Raw genomic sequence first — 17,944 nt, forward strand, 5'->3', positions numbered from 1 at the left:
GACACAGATCAAGATGACTGAGGATGACCCAGAAAGATTAAGCCTAGGTAGCCAGGGCAGCTGGATGACACAGTGAATCCACACTAAAGTCAGGAGAAGCCCAGTTCAAATCTACTTTCAGATACTTAACACTTTCTAGCTATGTGACTCTAGGCAAGTCACTTAAGTCCAATTGCCTCAGGGGAAAAAAAAAAAAAGCCTAGATCGCAACTGAGGCAAAGAACGACCTTTAACACCAAGTTAAAAAAAAATTAGTAAATAAACAAATCTGAGAGGAGAAGATCTTCGAGGTTTCTGGCCAAAATAGAATTGATTGCTACTTACCTTCACTGAATCAATCAGGACTGAACAAAGACTAACTGGGGGTTGGGAAGTGATCTATTGTTGGCCAATCAATGAGTATCAAAGTGGTTTAGGTTTAAGGCACCATCCTTTACCAAAAAATCTAGCCAGTAAAGCCCAAGCTATCTTGAAACGGTTCAGCGATCAAAAAAAAAAAAAGTGTATATAGACATATATAGTGATGTATATATAAAGTATATCTACAATTACTGTTGTAATGTACAATTACAATATACATTATAATTGTAGTGCACAATTACTGTACAGCAATGAAAATTTAGAGCTGCGGTCAATATTTGAATTAACATGGTAAATCCATCAATGGACTTTGTACTCATTCCCAAGCTTCTTGCCAAGAGTCCCAACTTCAGCGTGGTTGGGACTCCTTCCACTCCAGTTCAGGGGCTCTCAGGGGCCCGTACTCTTGAGCAGCTCAGGAAGATACACTTAACTTTTTAGAGTTACTAGAACAACTAATAATACTAACATAGCACTCGAGAATTTGCTGCATATTATCCCACACGATCCTGAAACTAAATCCTACACGAAAATGTTACGCAAAGTTCCCTTTTAATGTTGTGACCCAGTTTCTCCAATTTGGTTATTCTGCCTTGGGTTATAACCTTTCCCTCTTAATGTTTGAGATAAAGGTTTTATAGACATTCCTTCTTAATGTTTGACAAGATAAAGGTTTTTCCATTTTAGATGTCATTAGAACATCAGTAACCTCCCTCCATTAGGTTATCCCCACCTAGGTACCTCCACTATGTCATTGTTCTTGTTATTCTATAAAAAAGCTTGCTGTCCCAATACTCGGGGCTAGACTCTTTGAGATGATAGTCTCGTCTAGCCCTGGGGATCCATTAGTCCCAGTATTTCTCTCCATTTAATAAGCTATTGAATTGGTCTCTAATCTCTGTCTTGCTCAGTTTCTTCGGCATTAGTATCCTTTTTTTTTATACAGAGGTCCAGGTTTAGTGCCCATGATCACACTGCTAATTACTAAAAGACCGAATACCAATCCATAACTTTCTGTCTCCATGTCCCCAGGGGGGAAGGAGGCTTTTGAGAATGGATTCTCCTTGGCTCCTCCGGGTGAGCGTCCCATTTCCCTGGAGTTGCCAGAACATCAAACTATTTCAATCCCTGTCCCCTCTTCTCTGCCAACTCTCTTGTGCCCCCTCCCGCAGGATCGGGGACTGCCAAGGTAAGGGACTCACCTTGCGCCCCCGACCCGGACCGTCTCAATCCTCCGAGGATTCCAGCTCTGGGGAACAGAAGTGGGGAGTGGGGGGGGGGGGAGAGAAAGGGGGAAGGAAGGGGCAAAGAAGTGCTAACAGGACTGTACGTCTCTGGCCCTGCTCATGTGACCGCGGTAGGAGGAGCTGGGCCAGGAGACAAAACAAACTCCCATCGCCCCAGACTACCACGAAGTGGGGTACTGGGAGGAGGAGCTGGAGCTGCCTATGTGGCCCTGGGGCGCATCGTCATGCCCGGGTCCCAGCTTTCCTGTTGCGTCTCGCTCTTAGTTCTCGGCGTGTGCCTGGGGCTGCGACCAAACCACCGGAACGTATTGCTGATCCTGGGTGAGTAGCACTCTGGTAGCCGACAGACCCTTCCTCAGTGCAAACCTGGCCTCGCCAGGGATGCCTTGGGCATCTCTTCGCTACCCAGGCAGGGGCAGGGCACGCCTTCATCCCGGGGTCACCTCCGGTACCGGGCTTGCAGCGCAACCCCGGAAGCTGCAACCCAAGCAGTGACGCTGGGGCCAGACCCGATTCCCCGGTAATCTCCTAGCCAAGACCCTTCCCCTTCCCTCACCGCTCACCACACCACGCCCCTCCCTGCTAGCACAAAGATCCTTAATGACTGCTTGGAATGTGGCGGTACCAAACTCCATTTCCTTCTTGTCTGGGGCTCCCACTAAGAACCAGGTTGCCACTTCACCTCCCCCATCTCCTCTCACTTTCTTCCGCACTGTTCCGGGGCACATTTCAGCTTCAATAACACGGTCCTCAGGCTCTGCGCTGTTGCACTAAATCTCCCTCCGGCCCCCTCCCCTCTTCTCACCCTTTTTTCCTCCCCCCCACTTTCTCTCCTGTTGGATGTCTTCACCCTCTCTTGCCCAAATAAGTAGCTTTCTGGCTCTAACTCCGCACCAGTTCCCGCGTGGTTCAGGGTGGAGAGTGACTTTGGATTCATCCTCCAGTTCCACCCATTCTACCCCATCTGAAACCTCTAGGTTGATACTTAAAGGGGGAGCCCTTGCTTTCTTACACTCTTCTCCCTTCCCCTGGGTTCTGGGCTCTGATAGTGGAACAATGACGTGGAGATCACTGAGTTGAGTGAGAGATCTGTACAAACGAGCAACACACACACATCCCTCTCCCTCTCCACTGAAAATCTGAAATTCTACCCAGGATTAGTTTTTTTTTTTTTTCTGAGACTTCCTGTTTTGGTGGTTAGGACTCTGCCCTTGTGATAGATGAAACCACAAAACAGCTTATTTCTGGGCCTGGCCCTTTGCCAATCAGTCCTTGTTCCTACTGTAAAATCAGTGTTAGAAATACATATTTCTAGGCCTCCTAGCAGACCTGTCAGTTCATTGGCAAACAAACAGCTCTTCACTTCCCCATAATCCACCTTCTTAGTCTTTTCAACAATGGCTCTTATAATGGTATCTGTGTCCCAAATCCCTGCCACGATCACATGCTTCTCAGAACCCCCAGGGGAGTGGAAGACACAAACCATCAATTAAACTGTCACAACTGGGATAGACACATTTCTTCCTCTCTCATTTTCGCCATGGATAGGAAGGCCATCTGTAGAGAAAAACTCATAGCCATTCTTCCAGAAATCCTAGAATAGACTCGTCTGTTTACAGCACACCCCATTTCCACCCCAGATTCAACAACCCCACTAGGGTAAATATGATATTTACTCATTTATTTAACCCTTTAAGGTTTATAAAGATTTTCCTTACTCTTGTGAGACAGGAAGTGCAAGAATCACCTCCATTTTGCATTTGAAGAAACCCAAAACTCAAAAAGATTGTGTCTTGTTCAAAGAATAGCAGCTAATTGTAAATAGCAGTGTAGGGACTCATTAAATAGATGTATAGATGACAAAGGGACTGAGACTTAATGGCTGATAGGTTCAACATTTAGCAACAAGGCCATAATAATAATAATAAACCATTTATTTTATTATTAATACATAATATCTATTTATATCTAAAATATAACATAACAATATAACAACTAGTATTAAATTATATAATAAAGTATTCAATAAAATTGTTGAAATTATTGTAACTGATATTTGTGTATCATTTTTTGAAGTTTACCTTGTTTTTTACATGTATTATTTGAGCCTTCCAACAGCTCTGTGAGATAAATACTGTAAGTATTAATTCTATTTTACAGATGAGGAAACCAAGACTGAGAGAAATTAAATGGCCTGTCAAAACTAACACAATTAATTAAATAAGTGGTGTTAGTGGGATTAGAACCCAATTTTCCTGATTTCTAGTCTACTATGCTATCCATTGGATGAGCCAAATTTATTACTGTCTCTGGGAGTGCTTATCTGATCTCTGGTACCTTCATTCAGTCCCTCCATTGCACAGAATCTCCCCGTATCCTGAATATGTGTTTCTCCTCCATTGCTGTCTACTGCACATAAAAGCCTTAGTACCAGCCTTACTTAGGATTCCTCCACCAAACTTGGCCATGCAGGTACAATTCACTAGGATACCAAAAGTCAGCATTCCTAAATTCCATAATGAATCCTCATGAATGGCTTTATTACTCTCAAATCTCTCAGCTCACAGTGCCTTCCCTGTTTCCCCTCCCATTGGCAGCGGATGATGGAGGCTTTGAGAGCGGTACATACAACAACACTGCAATCTCCACTCCACACCTGGATGCTTTGGCACAAAGGAGCCTGATCTTTCATAATGCCTTCACCTCAGTCAGTAGCTGCTCTCCAAGTCGTGCTAGCCTGCTGACTGGCTTGCCACAGGTAAACAAATATCCATGTTGAGGATTGGAGAGGGGAGGAGGAGAATAGGATGGTTAAGAAGAGAACAGTCAAAGGAAGAATTCTTTGAGTAGGGTGCACTCTTAGGATTATGAACCGAATCTAGGAATGGAGAGGCCATTCTTCTCGTTTTCACCAAAAAAAACCCCACTAATAGTACGGTTTACTTTAATAGGGCCATGCCTTGCTAATAGGGTCTAGGAATCTCCTTGACCCTTTCATCTTTCTTATGTCCTTCATCAGAACTGTTTCATTGTAAGCCACTTTCTTTATAATTGTGAATAAAAAACTGTCAAATTCCATACAGAAAAGTTTTATGTCTTGGTTATTTCTTTCTGGGGAAGCAGGATTAAAGAGGTTTGTTAATAACATTGCTTCCATGCTAATAACATGGAAGTCTTTGGACCAAGACAAAAGAGCTCAGAGGGGATGAGAAGAAGGAGAAGTATAAAGATAGAGCCTTCATATGCACTGGCAAGCTAAGTTCTAAATTGGTTAACTAGGAAGAGAGATGCTATACTTCATCTGATTGATAGGGACAGCCTGGTTGAGAGTCTTGGCTCATGGTAGCTTTCCTTACAGCATCAGAATGGGATGTACGGCTTACACCAGAACGACCATCATTTCAATTCCTTTGACAAGGTGCAAAGTCTGCCTCTGCTTCTCAGCCAGGCTAAAGTTCGCACAGGTTAGGAGCTTGGGTGGGAATGGGGGAAAGGTGGCTACTTTCTGTTTTCCATAATTCTTGAGATTCCTCCTACTTCACAGAAGGAGAGACTGAGGACCAAGGGAGTTAAAGCATTATCCAAGGTCACACAGAGAATTGACTCTACCTCCAATTACCAAAGTCTTGCTCTATGGATACTTTTTGTTTAGGTCTGGACTTATGACTTTATTGGTTTACAGAACTCCTAGGGAAGAAATTCCCTTTGGTGAGGTAAATTAGCACCTGTTTTTTCAACTTATGATCTTGGAAAGTTACCTGGGATCCTGAGAGATTATTGACTTATCATAGGATGGCACAACCAATATGCCTCAGAGGTTTGACTTGAAGCTCTCTTCTTGACTTTATAGCTGTCTCTTCTGTCCACTACACTAATCTGCCTGCCAAAGAAAACAGAGAACCATAGAATTTCAGTTTTAGAATCAACCTTAAAAGACATTTAGGCCTAATCATATTTAAATAGGAACTCCTTTATAAAATTCTCCATGAGTGGTCATTTAGTTTCTCTAGGTATGGAGACTGCTTCTGATTCAGAGTGTAATCTGGAAAGGAAAGAGACATGGGAGACATAGGTACCCTCCTTAAATAGCCTGGAAGAATCCAGTCAGTCAGTTCCAGTGTATATCCTGAAGAGGAATGAGTATGGCCTCTGAATTCCTTCCTAACCCTCAGATATGTGAATTCCAGGACTTGATCAAGCCTCAGAAAAGATTTCTAGGTAATGGTAGAGGAGGTCCAGAGTATGGACTGCAGAGAAATGAATATGGTTTCTGAGCTTTCTAGCTTTCAAGTCTATAATCTTACAATATCCTTGACCTTGCCCTCATATTATATGATTTCCTGGTTCCTCACTGTCTTGATCACCCTCCTCTGGACTGTTGTTCAGTCATGTCTGACTCTTTGTGACCCCATTTGGGGTATTTTGGGCAAAGATACTGGAATGGTTTTGCTATTTCCTTCTCCAATCCATTTTACAGATAAGGAACTGATGCAAACAGGATTAAGTGATTTCCTCAAAAACATACAATTAGTAAATGTCTGAGGTCAGATTTTAACTCAGGAAGATGAGTTTTCCTGACTCCCAGTCTGGACCTGTATTCACTGTGCCATTTTGCTGCCCTTCCTCTAAATGCTCTCTCTTCCTTACTAACATTTCATTTAAAATGTGGTACCCAAAATTGAACTCAGTTTTCTAAATATGGTCCAAACAGGGCAGAATGCAGGAGAACTGTCCCTTACTTCATTTATGATCTTAACATATCTAAAATCACATTAGGTTTTTGGCAGACAGTCTCCAATGTCTCTGATTGCTGTTCCTCTGAGTCCACGTAGAAAACAATACATATGGCACTGTAGCAGTACTTAAATGGCAACAGGTATAATGGAAAAGAAAGGTCACATGGATTATGGGATTATAGGTCTAGAGTTGGAAAGGATCTGAGGGATGATTCTAGAAATGAATGAGAAAATACAACTTTCTCATTTTTTAGGTAAAGAAGCTGAGGTACTCCAGGCTCTCCCCTTTTTTGCTCTTTCTCCTATCAGCTTATTGCGCTATCCTTTCTAGGTATCATTGGGAAGAAGCATGTTGGACCAGAACCAGTATATCCATTTGACTTTGCCTACACAGAAGAAAATGGCTCCATTCTCCAGGTGGGGAGAAACATCACCCGCATAAAGCTTCTGGTCCGAAAATTTCTCGAGACCCAGGATGACAGGTGGGAGCCTTTGTCCCTCCACTCTCAGTCCCCAGACTCTCAGGCCTTCCAGGGCTTAATACCACAGCTTGTCACTCCAGAACTTTTATTGAGATTAATTCTTATATATCTGCATAATTACCTCTGCTTGGAGTTTGGAAGACGGGGAACAGGTGTGTGCAAGCATATACTAGGTTGCCATGCCCAAGTACCTATGCTAGGCATTTTTTTGTTTCTGGAAAGTTTCCACTCCTAATCTGTATCCATTCAATGGTTTTGCATCTTTTAAAGTCCAACTCAAATACCCTCTTCCCTAAAGTTTTTCTTGATTTCCGCTAGTAGGTAACACTTTGGTCCCTTAATTTGATATGGAACTTTGCTTTGTTACTCATTAACCAAAAAGCATTTATTTCTGTTTTCCTCCCTCCTCTCTTTTTCCAGTGTTTAGCATAATGCCTGGCACATAATAAGCTCTTACTAAATGGTTGTTGACTTGACTAATATACTTATTACATATTGTTGTGTAATAAACATATTAGTATGTTGTCTGAATTCCTTCCTGGATTTCATACAATTTTATTAATTGACTTATTGTCAAGCAGAAATTTATCATTATTATTATTTTTTTTAATTTTGAAAAAAATTTCTTTACAACATTATCCCTTGCACTCACTTCTGTTCCGATTAGAAATTTATCTAAATTTTAAATCTTCCCCAGCACCTGGCACAACAATTTATACCAGCAGCATGATAATGGTGGAAATATATGTAGAAGAATTGCACATGTTTAATATATTGGATTACTTGTTGTCAAGGGAAGGGGGTGGGAAGAAGAGAAGGAAAAAAATTTGGAACACAAGGTTTTGCAAAGATGAATGTTGAAAATTATGCATATGTTTTGAAAATAAAAAGCTTTAATCAAAAAAAAAGGAGAAAAAAAGAAAGAAAAACAATAATACACATATTTAAGTGTTAAGTGTTGTATTGGATTATATAAGGATCTGGTTTAAAATTGGGGCATAAAGAGACCCTAGCGCTGGAACAAAACAAGAATGTTGAGTAGAGAGGCATCAACAATGCTATGAACAGGACCCAAGCTGGAATAATAGAGCCATTTAGGTTAATAGGCAGGAACATTGATGTGGCTGGATGGAAAGAGCTCTGACTAGCCTGTGAAGAACCTTGTCTTAATTGTAGTTTTGATTCATTCCTTCTACTTCTCAGGCCTTTCTTCCTCTATGTTGCTTTCCACGATCCTCACCGATGTGGGCATTCTCAGCCAATGTATGGACCCTTCTGTGAAAAGTTTGGCAATGGAGAGAGTGGGATGGGGTGGATCCCTGACTGGGTGCCGCAAACTTATGCCCCAGAGGATGTAAAGGTAATATAGGTCCTCCTCTATCTCAACTCTTTTTACCTCTAGGGATTCCACTGAATTCATTCCCTTTTTTGAGCCTGCAGCTCCAAATATATGTTGTGAAGCTCACAAGAACAGGAATTTGGACCTAAGGGCCAAGTTGACTCTTGCCTCCTGGGTTTATACTGTTATTAATGGTAGTAAAAGGAATAAGGAAATAGGACAGTTTATTCATATAAGACAACAAACTTTTCAGACCAATATGCATAAGGAATAAACTATAAAATCATGGGATTTCAGAATTGGAAGGAACTTTACAGATAATCTAGTTCAACCCATGTTTGAATATGAATCTCCCATAACATTCTGATTAGTCTAGATTCTCTAGAAAAGTTCAGTTGCCTCTGTTCCTCCTGCTTGCAGCAGCCTTTTAGACTTTAGTCTATATTCTTCCAATCCTCCTCATTATATCTATGACCTATTACCTACTTGTCTTTTTCTAGGTCCCTTACTTCATCCCGGACACCCCAGCAGCCCGAGCTGACTTGGCTGCTCAGTACACCACCATTGGCCGAATGGACCAAGGTATGGGGAGGAACAGGGCCAGGGAGCCTAACCTGGATCTCTGCTTTGTTTCAGGCAGGGAGAAGTTACCGCAAGAATCATCTAGGTCTAGACATTCTCTACCAGTGCAACTGTAGCCTAGCTCAAACAGAGAGTCAGTGACCATCATGGATTGAATTCTCCATCTGTAGAGACTTATGTGGTAAGCCCTGCCAGAGCAGGATCCAGAAAGAAAAAAATAATAAAATAAAATACAAAACAGAACATGATTGCCTATCCGAGGAAGTTTCCATTCTCATGGTGATGTCAGAACCAAAACTATGACTAAGATGAGGTGACTTCAGCTTTTCCCTAGAATGGGAAATTTTAAAAGAGGTCAGAATGCTTGTATTCTTCTAAGGTGAAAAGGTTAGAGCATGAGAGATGGTTAGAAGCTGAGAATTCCTTAGCTGCGGGGTAAAAAAAGGGAAGAGACCTTAACAGGTAGAACCTGAAAGTTGGTTTAGCCTAAGAAAAGAATAGGAAATCTGGTAAGTTGGTCCCTTTAATATGAACTAGATTGCTGCTCTAGAACAGCATAATTTGCCACTCCAAGGAAGAGGGAATTGTGAGGAAGTGAAGCAGGACCCTACCTACAACTCACCTTTAGGTAAGGTAAGGGAAACATTAACTCAGCTCCAGCTGCAGGGCCTTTCCTCCCTAAAGATGCCTCCATCTCCCTTTTCCTAGAGATTTTACCTTCCTTCAGAAGCTCAAATTTTCAAGGGGAAAGGAATCTGATGGGACATCTTGAATAACTAAAAGACCACCCCTCTTTATTCAGTGATTATACAGGGACCACTGCTCTCAAAGGGGTAGTGCTTCTGTTGTCTCAAAGGACAACAGATTTCAACACCTTAACTAAAAGAATACTGACTTAGGAGTCAGATTTTAGTACCTTCTCTTACAATTTTCTGTTGATTAGCTATTTCAGTTGCCCCCTACTCTCTGTGATCTTATTTGGAATTTTCTTGGCAGAGGTAATAGAGTGATCCTTTTCTGGCTCATTTTATAGATGAGGAAAGTGAGGCAAACAGGGTTAAGTGATTTGCTTAAGGTCACAAAACTATTAAGTGTCTGAAGCTGAATTTGAACTCAAGTCTTTTTGACCAAATCCTCTATCCTCCATCTAACTTTCCTATTCTGACCATTATTCTGGACTTTTATTTCCTCTTCTCTAAATTGAGAGAGCTCTGAAGAAATGACTGTCTTTAAGACCTTGTTATCAAAAATAATTAGTTTATTGGAAGTTATCCATTGACTCAATGCTTTTTGTGTCACTGGATCCAGGAGGAGTTGTTGGTGATATACTCTTTAGGGGCAAAAATTCCCTGTTGTGGCTCTGGTAAGGGCAGATGTTCTTGACCAACCTTAGCAAATATTGGCTCCTGGATGCACTAATTTTTTGACTCCTTCCTTGTGTCCCACTGCCAGAGGTAACTCATTATTGATAAGCTAACATCCTTATCATCTGAGCCAAGGTTAGAAGTGCAGTTCTGAAAGCACCCAAATACACTGGGAAGGAACCAAAGTGTAGTGATGCCAGAAGCAGTGAGTCCCACCGTGCCTATTTTGGTATCTCTTTGGTACATGTATCCTGGGATGGGGGTAATAGAAGGGGAAAAAAAAGCCATATCATTTAGCCCCAAAGCCTGGCCCTTTGAGCACTCACACAAAATGTAAACCTAAAGTCAAAGAGAATCCAGTTTTACAGGGAGATAAACAAAAATGACAAGATAAGGTGGTGCATATATATTTAGTATTGCTATTGCTTCATTATCTGTGGTACCCTTTAGCAAAATATAGTTTCTTTCCTCATCTCTTTTAATTATATCAATTTTTGCTTTTGCTTTTTCTGAGATCAGGATGGCTATTCCTACTTTTTTGATCTCACTGAAGTATAATAGGTTCTGCTCCAGTCTTTTACCTTAACTCTGTATGTATCATTCTGCTTTAAATGTGTTTCTTGTAAACAACATATTGAAGGATTCTGGCTTTTAATCCAGTCTGCTATCTGCTTATGCTTTATGGGAGAGTTCACCCCACTCACATTTATCATTAAAACTACTAATTCTGTATTTCCTGCCATGTTATTATCCCCAGATTATACTTTTCTCTTTCCTTTTTCCCTTTCCCTCCTACCCAGTATTTTACTGATGAGCACCACTTGCCTCAAGCAGCCCTCCCTCTTTGAAGTCCCTCCCCCTTTCTTATACCTTTCCCCTACTATTTTTGTTTTCCCTTCTATTTAGCCTACCCTTTTCCTTTTTGCCTTTCTCCTCCCACTTTTCAATAAGGTGAGAGAAATTTCTCTGTAAACCAAATATGTCTAATATTTTCTCTTTGAGCCAAATCAGATGAGAGTAAGATTCACACAACGTTTATTCCCCTCCTTTCTTTCCCTCAAATATGATAGGTTTTCCTTTGCCTCTTTGTGAGATGTAATTTCCCTCATTTTGTCTCCACTTTTCCTTTTTTTTTTTTTTTTTTTGGTACAATCCCTTTTCCACTTCTAGTTTCTTTTTTAAATTATAACAGTAAAATCAAATTATACATGCATTCTCTATATATACTTATATCAGAAATGCAGTTCTCAAGAGTTCTTTTTATCTTTTTATGCTTCTTTTGAGTCCTATATTTAGAGGTCAATTTTTTTGTTTAGCTCTGGTCTTTTTATCAGAAATAAATGGAATTCATCCTTTTCTTTGAATGCCCATCTTCTTTTCTGAAAGAAAATGCTCATTTTAGTGGGGTAGTTTATTCTTGGCTGCTTTCCAAATTTCTTTGCCTTTCAGAATATTAGATTCCAGGCCCTTTGATCCTTTAAGGTAGAAGCTGCTAGATCCTGGGTTATCCTTATTGTGGCTCCTTGATATTTGAATTGTTTTTTCTGACTGCTTGTAATATTTTTTCTTAGGTTCAGTTGTTCTGAAATTTAGCCACGATATTCCATGGAGTTTTAATTTTGGGGTCTCTTTCAGGAGATATTTAGTGAATTCTTTCAATGGCTATTTTACCTTCTGATTCTATGACATTAAGGTGGTTCTTTTTGATGAGTTCCTGAAAATAGTGTCTAGGCTCTTTCTTTTTCATCATGATTTTCAGAGAGTTCAATAATGCTTAGATTATCTCTCCTATCTATTTTCCAGGTCAGTTCTTTTCCCAAGGAGGTATTTTACATTTTTTCATTTTTTTGGTTTTGCTTGACTGATTCTTGATGTCTCATTGAATCATTTATTTTGATTTATTCAATTCTGATTTTTTAATGAATTATTCTTCATTTACTTTTTTTAAACTTCTTTTTTTATTTGTCCAATTGAGTTTTTAAATGAGTTGAATGAGTTGTTTTGTTCTATGGAATTTTTTTCCCATTTCACAAATTCTGTTTTCCATTTCATACTTTTATTTACTTTTTCCATTTCATAAATTCTGTTTTTCAGGGAGTTGTTTTCTTTTCCTATTTTGTCAAATATATCTTTTAGTGAATTATATGCCTTTTCCAAATCCTCTTATAAAGTTTGCCTTTCCTTTCCCCATTTTTCTTCGAGCTCTCTTTTAAGATCCCTTTTAATTTCTTCTAGGAGAGCCTTGTGTGATCGGGCTTCATCTGGAGATGATCTACATTTTATCTCCTCAGGGTTGGAAATCTGTTCTTCTCTTTCACCATAGAAACTATCTATGGTCAGAGTTCTCTTTGCCTTTTTTTCTTTTCTTTTTCTTTTTTTTTTTTCTTTTTGCTGAGGCAATTAGGGTTAAGTGACTTGCCCAGAGTCACACAGTTAGGAAGTATTAAGTGTCTGAGGCCATATTTGAACTCAAGTCCTCCTGACTTCATGGCTGTTGCTCTTTTCACTGAACCACTTAGCTGCCCCTTACTTTGCCTTTTTACTCAATTTTTTTTTTTTTAAGTTATGATCTGCTTTTAGGGAAAGGGAGGTTTTCCAAGCTTCCTCTACAAGCTGCAGAGGCTACAATGAGTCCATGCTGACTCACTCCAGGTCCCCCCAGACTCTGGTGCTTCAGGGTTCACTATTTACCTTTTGTATTTATATTGGATGTTTTATAACTTCTCTGTTGATCTACTGGCTTGCAGGCAGGTCAGAGTATCCAATACTGCTGTAGATTCCTCCTCCTCTGTTCTCTGCTGGGTGGAGTCTGCACTGTCCCGTGGAGTCTGTACCCCAGCCCGGGTCTGCCCTGCCTGTGCTGGCCTCCATACTTGACCTGCTTGTGCTTGGCCACTTCCCTCCATGCCCAACTGAAACAGACCTTTTCTGTCGATTTTCAATATTATCTTCTGCTGGTAATTTGTTGCACTCCCAATATTTGTGGATTCTTACACAGTCCAGGACTAATTAATTCAGAGACTGAATTTGGTAATTAGCTGAGGGTTGTGAGAGAAAATCAGAAAGAACCTTGTGTCCTCTCTATCATCTTGGCTCTGCGCCTCAAAAAGGAAACTATTGGTGGATGTGGGGAGAGGGGGTTATAGTCTACAAGTTATTGTGTTGCCTATTTCCTTCATTCTTGACTTTCCCTACAGGGATTGGACTGGTGCTGAAAGAATTGAATGCAGCTGGTTTCTTGAATGACACCTTAGTGATCTTTACTTCAGACAATGGTATCCCTTTTCCTAGTGGCAGGACCAACCTATACTGGTCAGGCATAGCAGAGCCTATGTTGGTGTCTTCTCCAGAGCATCGAAAACGTTGGGGCCAGATCAGTGAGACTTATGTCAGTCTCTTGGGTAAGACTACATTTGACTTCTTTCCATCTACCCCCTTGTTGCAAAGGAATCCAAAGCTATACACTCATCTTTGCGTAGACCTTGAGATGCCTTTTAATTTTATAATAATTGAGAAAACTGGGACCGATCAAAAAGTTTTACATTACATCATGATGGAGAAAGGAAAATAAAATTGTACTTGCCTGATTTCCTTTTAAGCAGAAAAGGGCAGTCCCTGTCTCTTCTCAGTGCTTCTGGCTAAGAGATATTCTCATCAGTCAAGCAAGAAATGCTTATTAAGAACCATCTATGTCCCAAGCAATATGTTCAGAGAACAGAACTCCTTTCTGTGACTTCTTGGCTCACACCCACCTGTCACCCAAGAGTTTTTTTTTTTTTTAAGTCTGAAGAAAAAGTGACATTACAAGTGGACAAAGAGACAAGCTATAGCATGGAGTTCTGGATAAGACATAAGGGATAGCTTCCTTACAGTGAAAATTATTGAGCACCAGGGTTGGTTCTGAGAAACTAGAATCTCCTTATTTGGAAACATGTCTCAAATTCTACATCTATTTCTCTAGTATAGTTTTTTTTTTTTTTTAATTTCAATAAGTATTTTATTTTTACAATTACATGTAAAGCGTTTTCAACATTCATCTTGTAAGATATTGAGTTCCATATTTTTTCTTTCTCCCTTGTTCTTTCTTCCTTCCCCAAGACAGCAAGCAATCCGATATAAGTTATCTGGTAGAATTTTAATTCAATGTTATATGAAGGTAGAGGGTTGTTCTTGGTAACTTCTGAAGTTTTTACTAGACTGAATTCATAGGATCATAGTTTAAAATTGGAAAAGCCCTAAAAGGTAATACTCCTTTATTATAGAGATGAGGAAATTAAGATCTGGAAGAGTTAAGAATCTTATCTAAGCAATTCCAATAGACTTGGAATAAAAAATGCCATTCATTTCCAGAGAGAGAACTCTGGAGACTGAATGTGGATTAAAACAAAGTATTTTCACCTTTTTAAACTTTTTTTTTTTGTGGTTTTCTTTTTTTTTGGTTTGATTGTTGTTGCACAACATGATAAATATGGAAATATGTTTTAAAAGATTGCACATATATAAAATTTTATATCAGATTACTTGCTTTCTTGGGGAGGGCAGAGGTAAGGGAGGGAGGAGAAAAATTTTTAATACAAATGTTGAATGTTGAAAATTATTTTTATATGTGTTTGGAAAAATAAAATACTATTGAGAAAAAAAATCTTATCTAAGACCTTACAGTCAGTAAATAGTAGATATTCAAACCCACGTCTTTTGATTTCAAATCTAACACTTGAACATTGTTACCTCTGGTTCCTTTCCAGAGGTTGCATTGGTTTCAGAAGATCTGAATTGTAATCTCTACTTTGTAACCTCAGAGAAAATCATTTTACTTCTTTTCCTCATCATTAAATTGGAGAGGGGGAGAAGTTGTTAAAAAAAAAAAAATGACACATTTCAGAATTTGTGAAGTTCTTTCCAAGGCATCACTTCATTGGATTCTCAGAAGAGAAATACAAGAAATTGAGTAAGGCCATGACACTTGTCCTGGATAATACATTTAATAAGTAACAAAGGAGCATGATTGTAATCTAGGTTTTTTCTGACTCCAACCCTAGCATTCTGTTGTTATTCTTCTGTAATCTGCTTATTGGGGTTGTTGTGAGAATCAATCCTAATGTATATAAAATGCTTTGTAACTATGAAAGTTTGTACAGATGTCAACTAATATCATTATCATTTTTAAGATCTCGTGCCTACCATCTTGGATTGGTTCTCCATACCATATCCCAGCTATAGCATCTTTGGTACCAAGGAAGTCCACCTTACTGGTCGCTCTCTCTTACCTGCACTACTATCAGAACCATCCTGGACCACAGTCTTCAGTAGCCAGAGTCACCATGAAATCACAATGTACTACCCCATGCGCTCTGTTCTCCATCAGAATTTCCATCTAGTGCACAACCTCAACTTCAAGATGCCCTTCCCAATTGACCAGGATTTCTATATTTCCCCCACCTTCCAGGACCTGCTTAATCGCACCAAGTCTGGCCAGCATACAAATTGGTATAAAGACCTCCACCATTATTATTACAGAGATCAATGGGAACTCTATGACAGGAAACAAGACCCTTGGGAGACCCAGAACTTAGCCACTGACCCCAACTATATGGAGGTGCTAGAAGTGCTGAAGTCCCAGCTGATCAAATGGCAGTGGGAGACAAATGACCCCTGGGTGTGTGCTCCAGATGGTGTCTTGGAAGAGAAGCTCTCTCCCCAATGTCAGCCTCTCCATAATGAACTATGAGCCTTTGCATGGAGAAAAACGCTTATCTTCTCTAAACCTGGCTTCCCTTGTTGATAATTGAGTGGGACCAAGGGAGAGCATCTTTTTGTCCTAAATCCTCATTCCTGCTAAATGAGGCTAAATCCTCATTCCTAGATCTCTGACTGGACATTATTATAGGGTCAGGCAAGCAAGGAGCAAGCCTCATTCCCTGCACTGACCATCCGGGTATCACCACAGTAATGTGGTTTGAGCACCACTACCAATGTGCCTGACTTGTCGTGGGTAAGGATGAGGTTGTTAAGAGAGACCCTAATAGGCAGCAGAGTTACTAAAAGTCTTGGTGAAAGTCAGATTGTGGGTCAAAAAGGTCCAGTTTTTTTCCTGTGGTTCTTGTACTAAAAGTTTGGAGGATCTTATGGCTCCAGAGCCTCTTATAAGATAATTTTGAGGAAATCTAGAAATTTTTTTAAAATGGAAATTAAGCTCTATTATTTACAGCCATTTACAGGCTTCTACAGGATGAGGGAATATGAGAGGAATCAGGTCTTTGCATCTGCCTATTGAGATGATTCATAAAACTTTCTCAGGGTAAGAAGATGATGTATTAATTTTAATAAACATTCTTAGCTAGAGACATCTTGGATTTCTGTTGTCAGTTGTATGAGCATGAACTTGATAGCATTTCCTGTATTTTTCTCCACTGTCAAATTCATCACCCTTAGCAGACATTCCTTTTAGTTTCCCTGTGTTTACCTGTTTAATACTATTGTCTTTGTGGCAGAGGCATTCATTTTAATTCAGCAAGCATGTATTAAATTCCTTCTGTGTGTAAAATATGGTGGTAGGTGATAGGGATAAAAAGACAAAAGTGAATTAATCCCTCCCCTTCTAGAGATTACATTTTACTGGAGGCAAATAATATGTACACAGATTTTTAAAAATGCAAAACATATATATACAATTGTGGCTTTTTGAGAAATATTCAAATACAAAAGTACCACTACTTAAAGAGATGGACATTTCTTTATCTCTGGTATAATTTAATTTGTTTGGATAAACATTAGTTCTATGACATGAGTTGACCTATACTTGTTACCTCCTCCCCCGATCCACACAAAAGTACTTCTAGGAAACCTAGTGGGGGAAATCTAGAATTTAAGTTCTTAGCCATTTGATGTCCTGGACCATTTTGGCATTTTAGTGAAGTCTGAGCTCCTTAGAATAGTATTTTTAAATGCATAAAATACTTAAGATTGAAAAAGAAACAAATTATTTTAAAATATAGAAATATAGTCATATATATTCATTTTTTAAGTTCTTGGACCTAGATTAAGAACCTCTATTGAGAACTATGGTGAGTTTATATTCCATCCAATGTTCCAATTTCCATTCTTCCTTAAAGCAGGAGTCCAAGGCTCAATGGAATGTGAAGGGAAAGTATAACCTTCATACCATGGATGGTACAAACCCAAAGATGAATCATTTATCAAAAGTTTACTCTAATTTAGCAAAATTTACAGAATTTTAGTCTCTAAAATCCACTGTAACAATTATCAACAATTGCTTTCTTCTTTGGAAGTAAGGTTGTTTGCTGCAAAGAGGTTCTGAGAGGTGGGAAAAGGAGAAACTAAGCTCCAGAAGGTCTTCCCCCCACTTTAGTAAGCAGGAAAAAGCTATTATCTTACAGATTATTAATGGAACAATGGAAACTTTTATAGGCTGTGATGTCATAAAAATACATCTCTTTTCTTCACTGATAAATCAGGGTAAATGGATATGAAATGACATGTTTTCAAACTTTGTTGGTTCCATTGGTCAGTTATGCATAATTGTTTTTCTTTGTTACAAAGGAGGGTCCAATGGGACATTGGCAAATGACTATGGTATTTGAGGGGGAAAATCCACCAAGAAAAAAGTAAATATTCTGAACAGGTAGTCATTGGATCTGGGTTCTACTTCTGGCTTTGCCATTGGACCATGGACATATCTTTTGTGTTCTAGGCAAGACTTTTGTGCTTCTCTGTAAAATCAACAAGTTGGATAAGAAGAAGATCTCTTTGGTTCCTTCCATATGTAGCATTCACTGGGGTGTGTGTGGGGGAGTTATGACAAGATTATTTCATT

The 17,944-nt window shown here is 39.5% G+C and overlaps 1 protein-coding gene across 1 annotated transcript; it reads left to right on the forward strand.

Moving 5' to 3' along the window:
- Positions 1-648: 648 nt before the first annotated feature.
- SGSH (N-sulfoglucosamine sulfohydrolase) lies at positions 649-16,454 on the forward strand. The gene is made up of 9 exons (XM_051996648.1): positions 649-760; positions 1,443-1,928; positions 4,205-4,365; positions 4,966-5,071; positions 6,675-6,825; positions 8,029-8,185; positions 8,665-8,746; positions 13,308-13,511; positions 15,279-16,454. The coding sequence occupies exons 1-9, from the start codon at positions 649-651 to the stop codon at positions 15,836-15,838; spliced, it is 2,019 nt and encodes a 672-aa protein (XP_051852608.1). The 3' UTR covers positions 15,839-16,454.
- Positions 16,455-17,944: the final 1,490 nt, after the last annotated feature.

This window comes from Antechinus flavipes, chromosome 4 (genome assembly GCF_016432865.1).
Source record: "Antechinus flavipes isolate AdamAnt ecotype Samford, QLD, Australia chromosome 4, AdamAnt_v2, whole genome shotgun sequence".
Classification (NCBI taxonomy): Eukaryota; Metazoa; Chordata; class Mammalia; order Dasyuromorphia; family Dasyuridae; genus Antechinus; species Antechinus flavipes.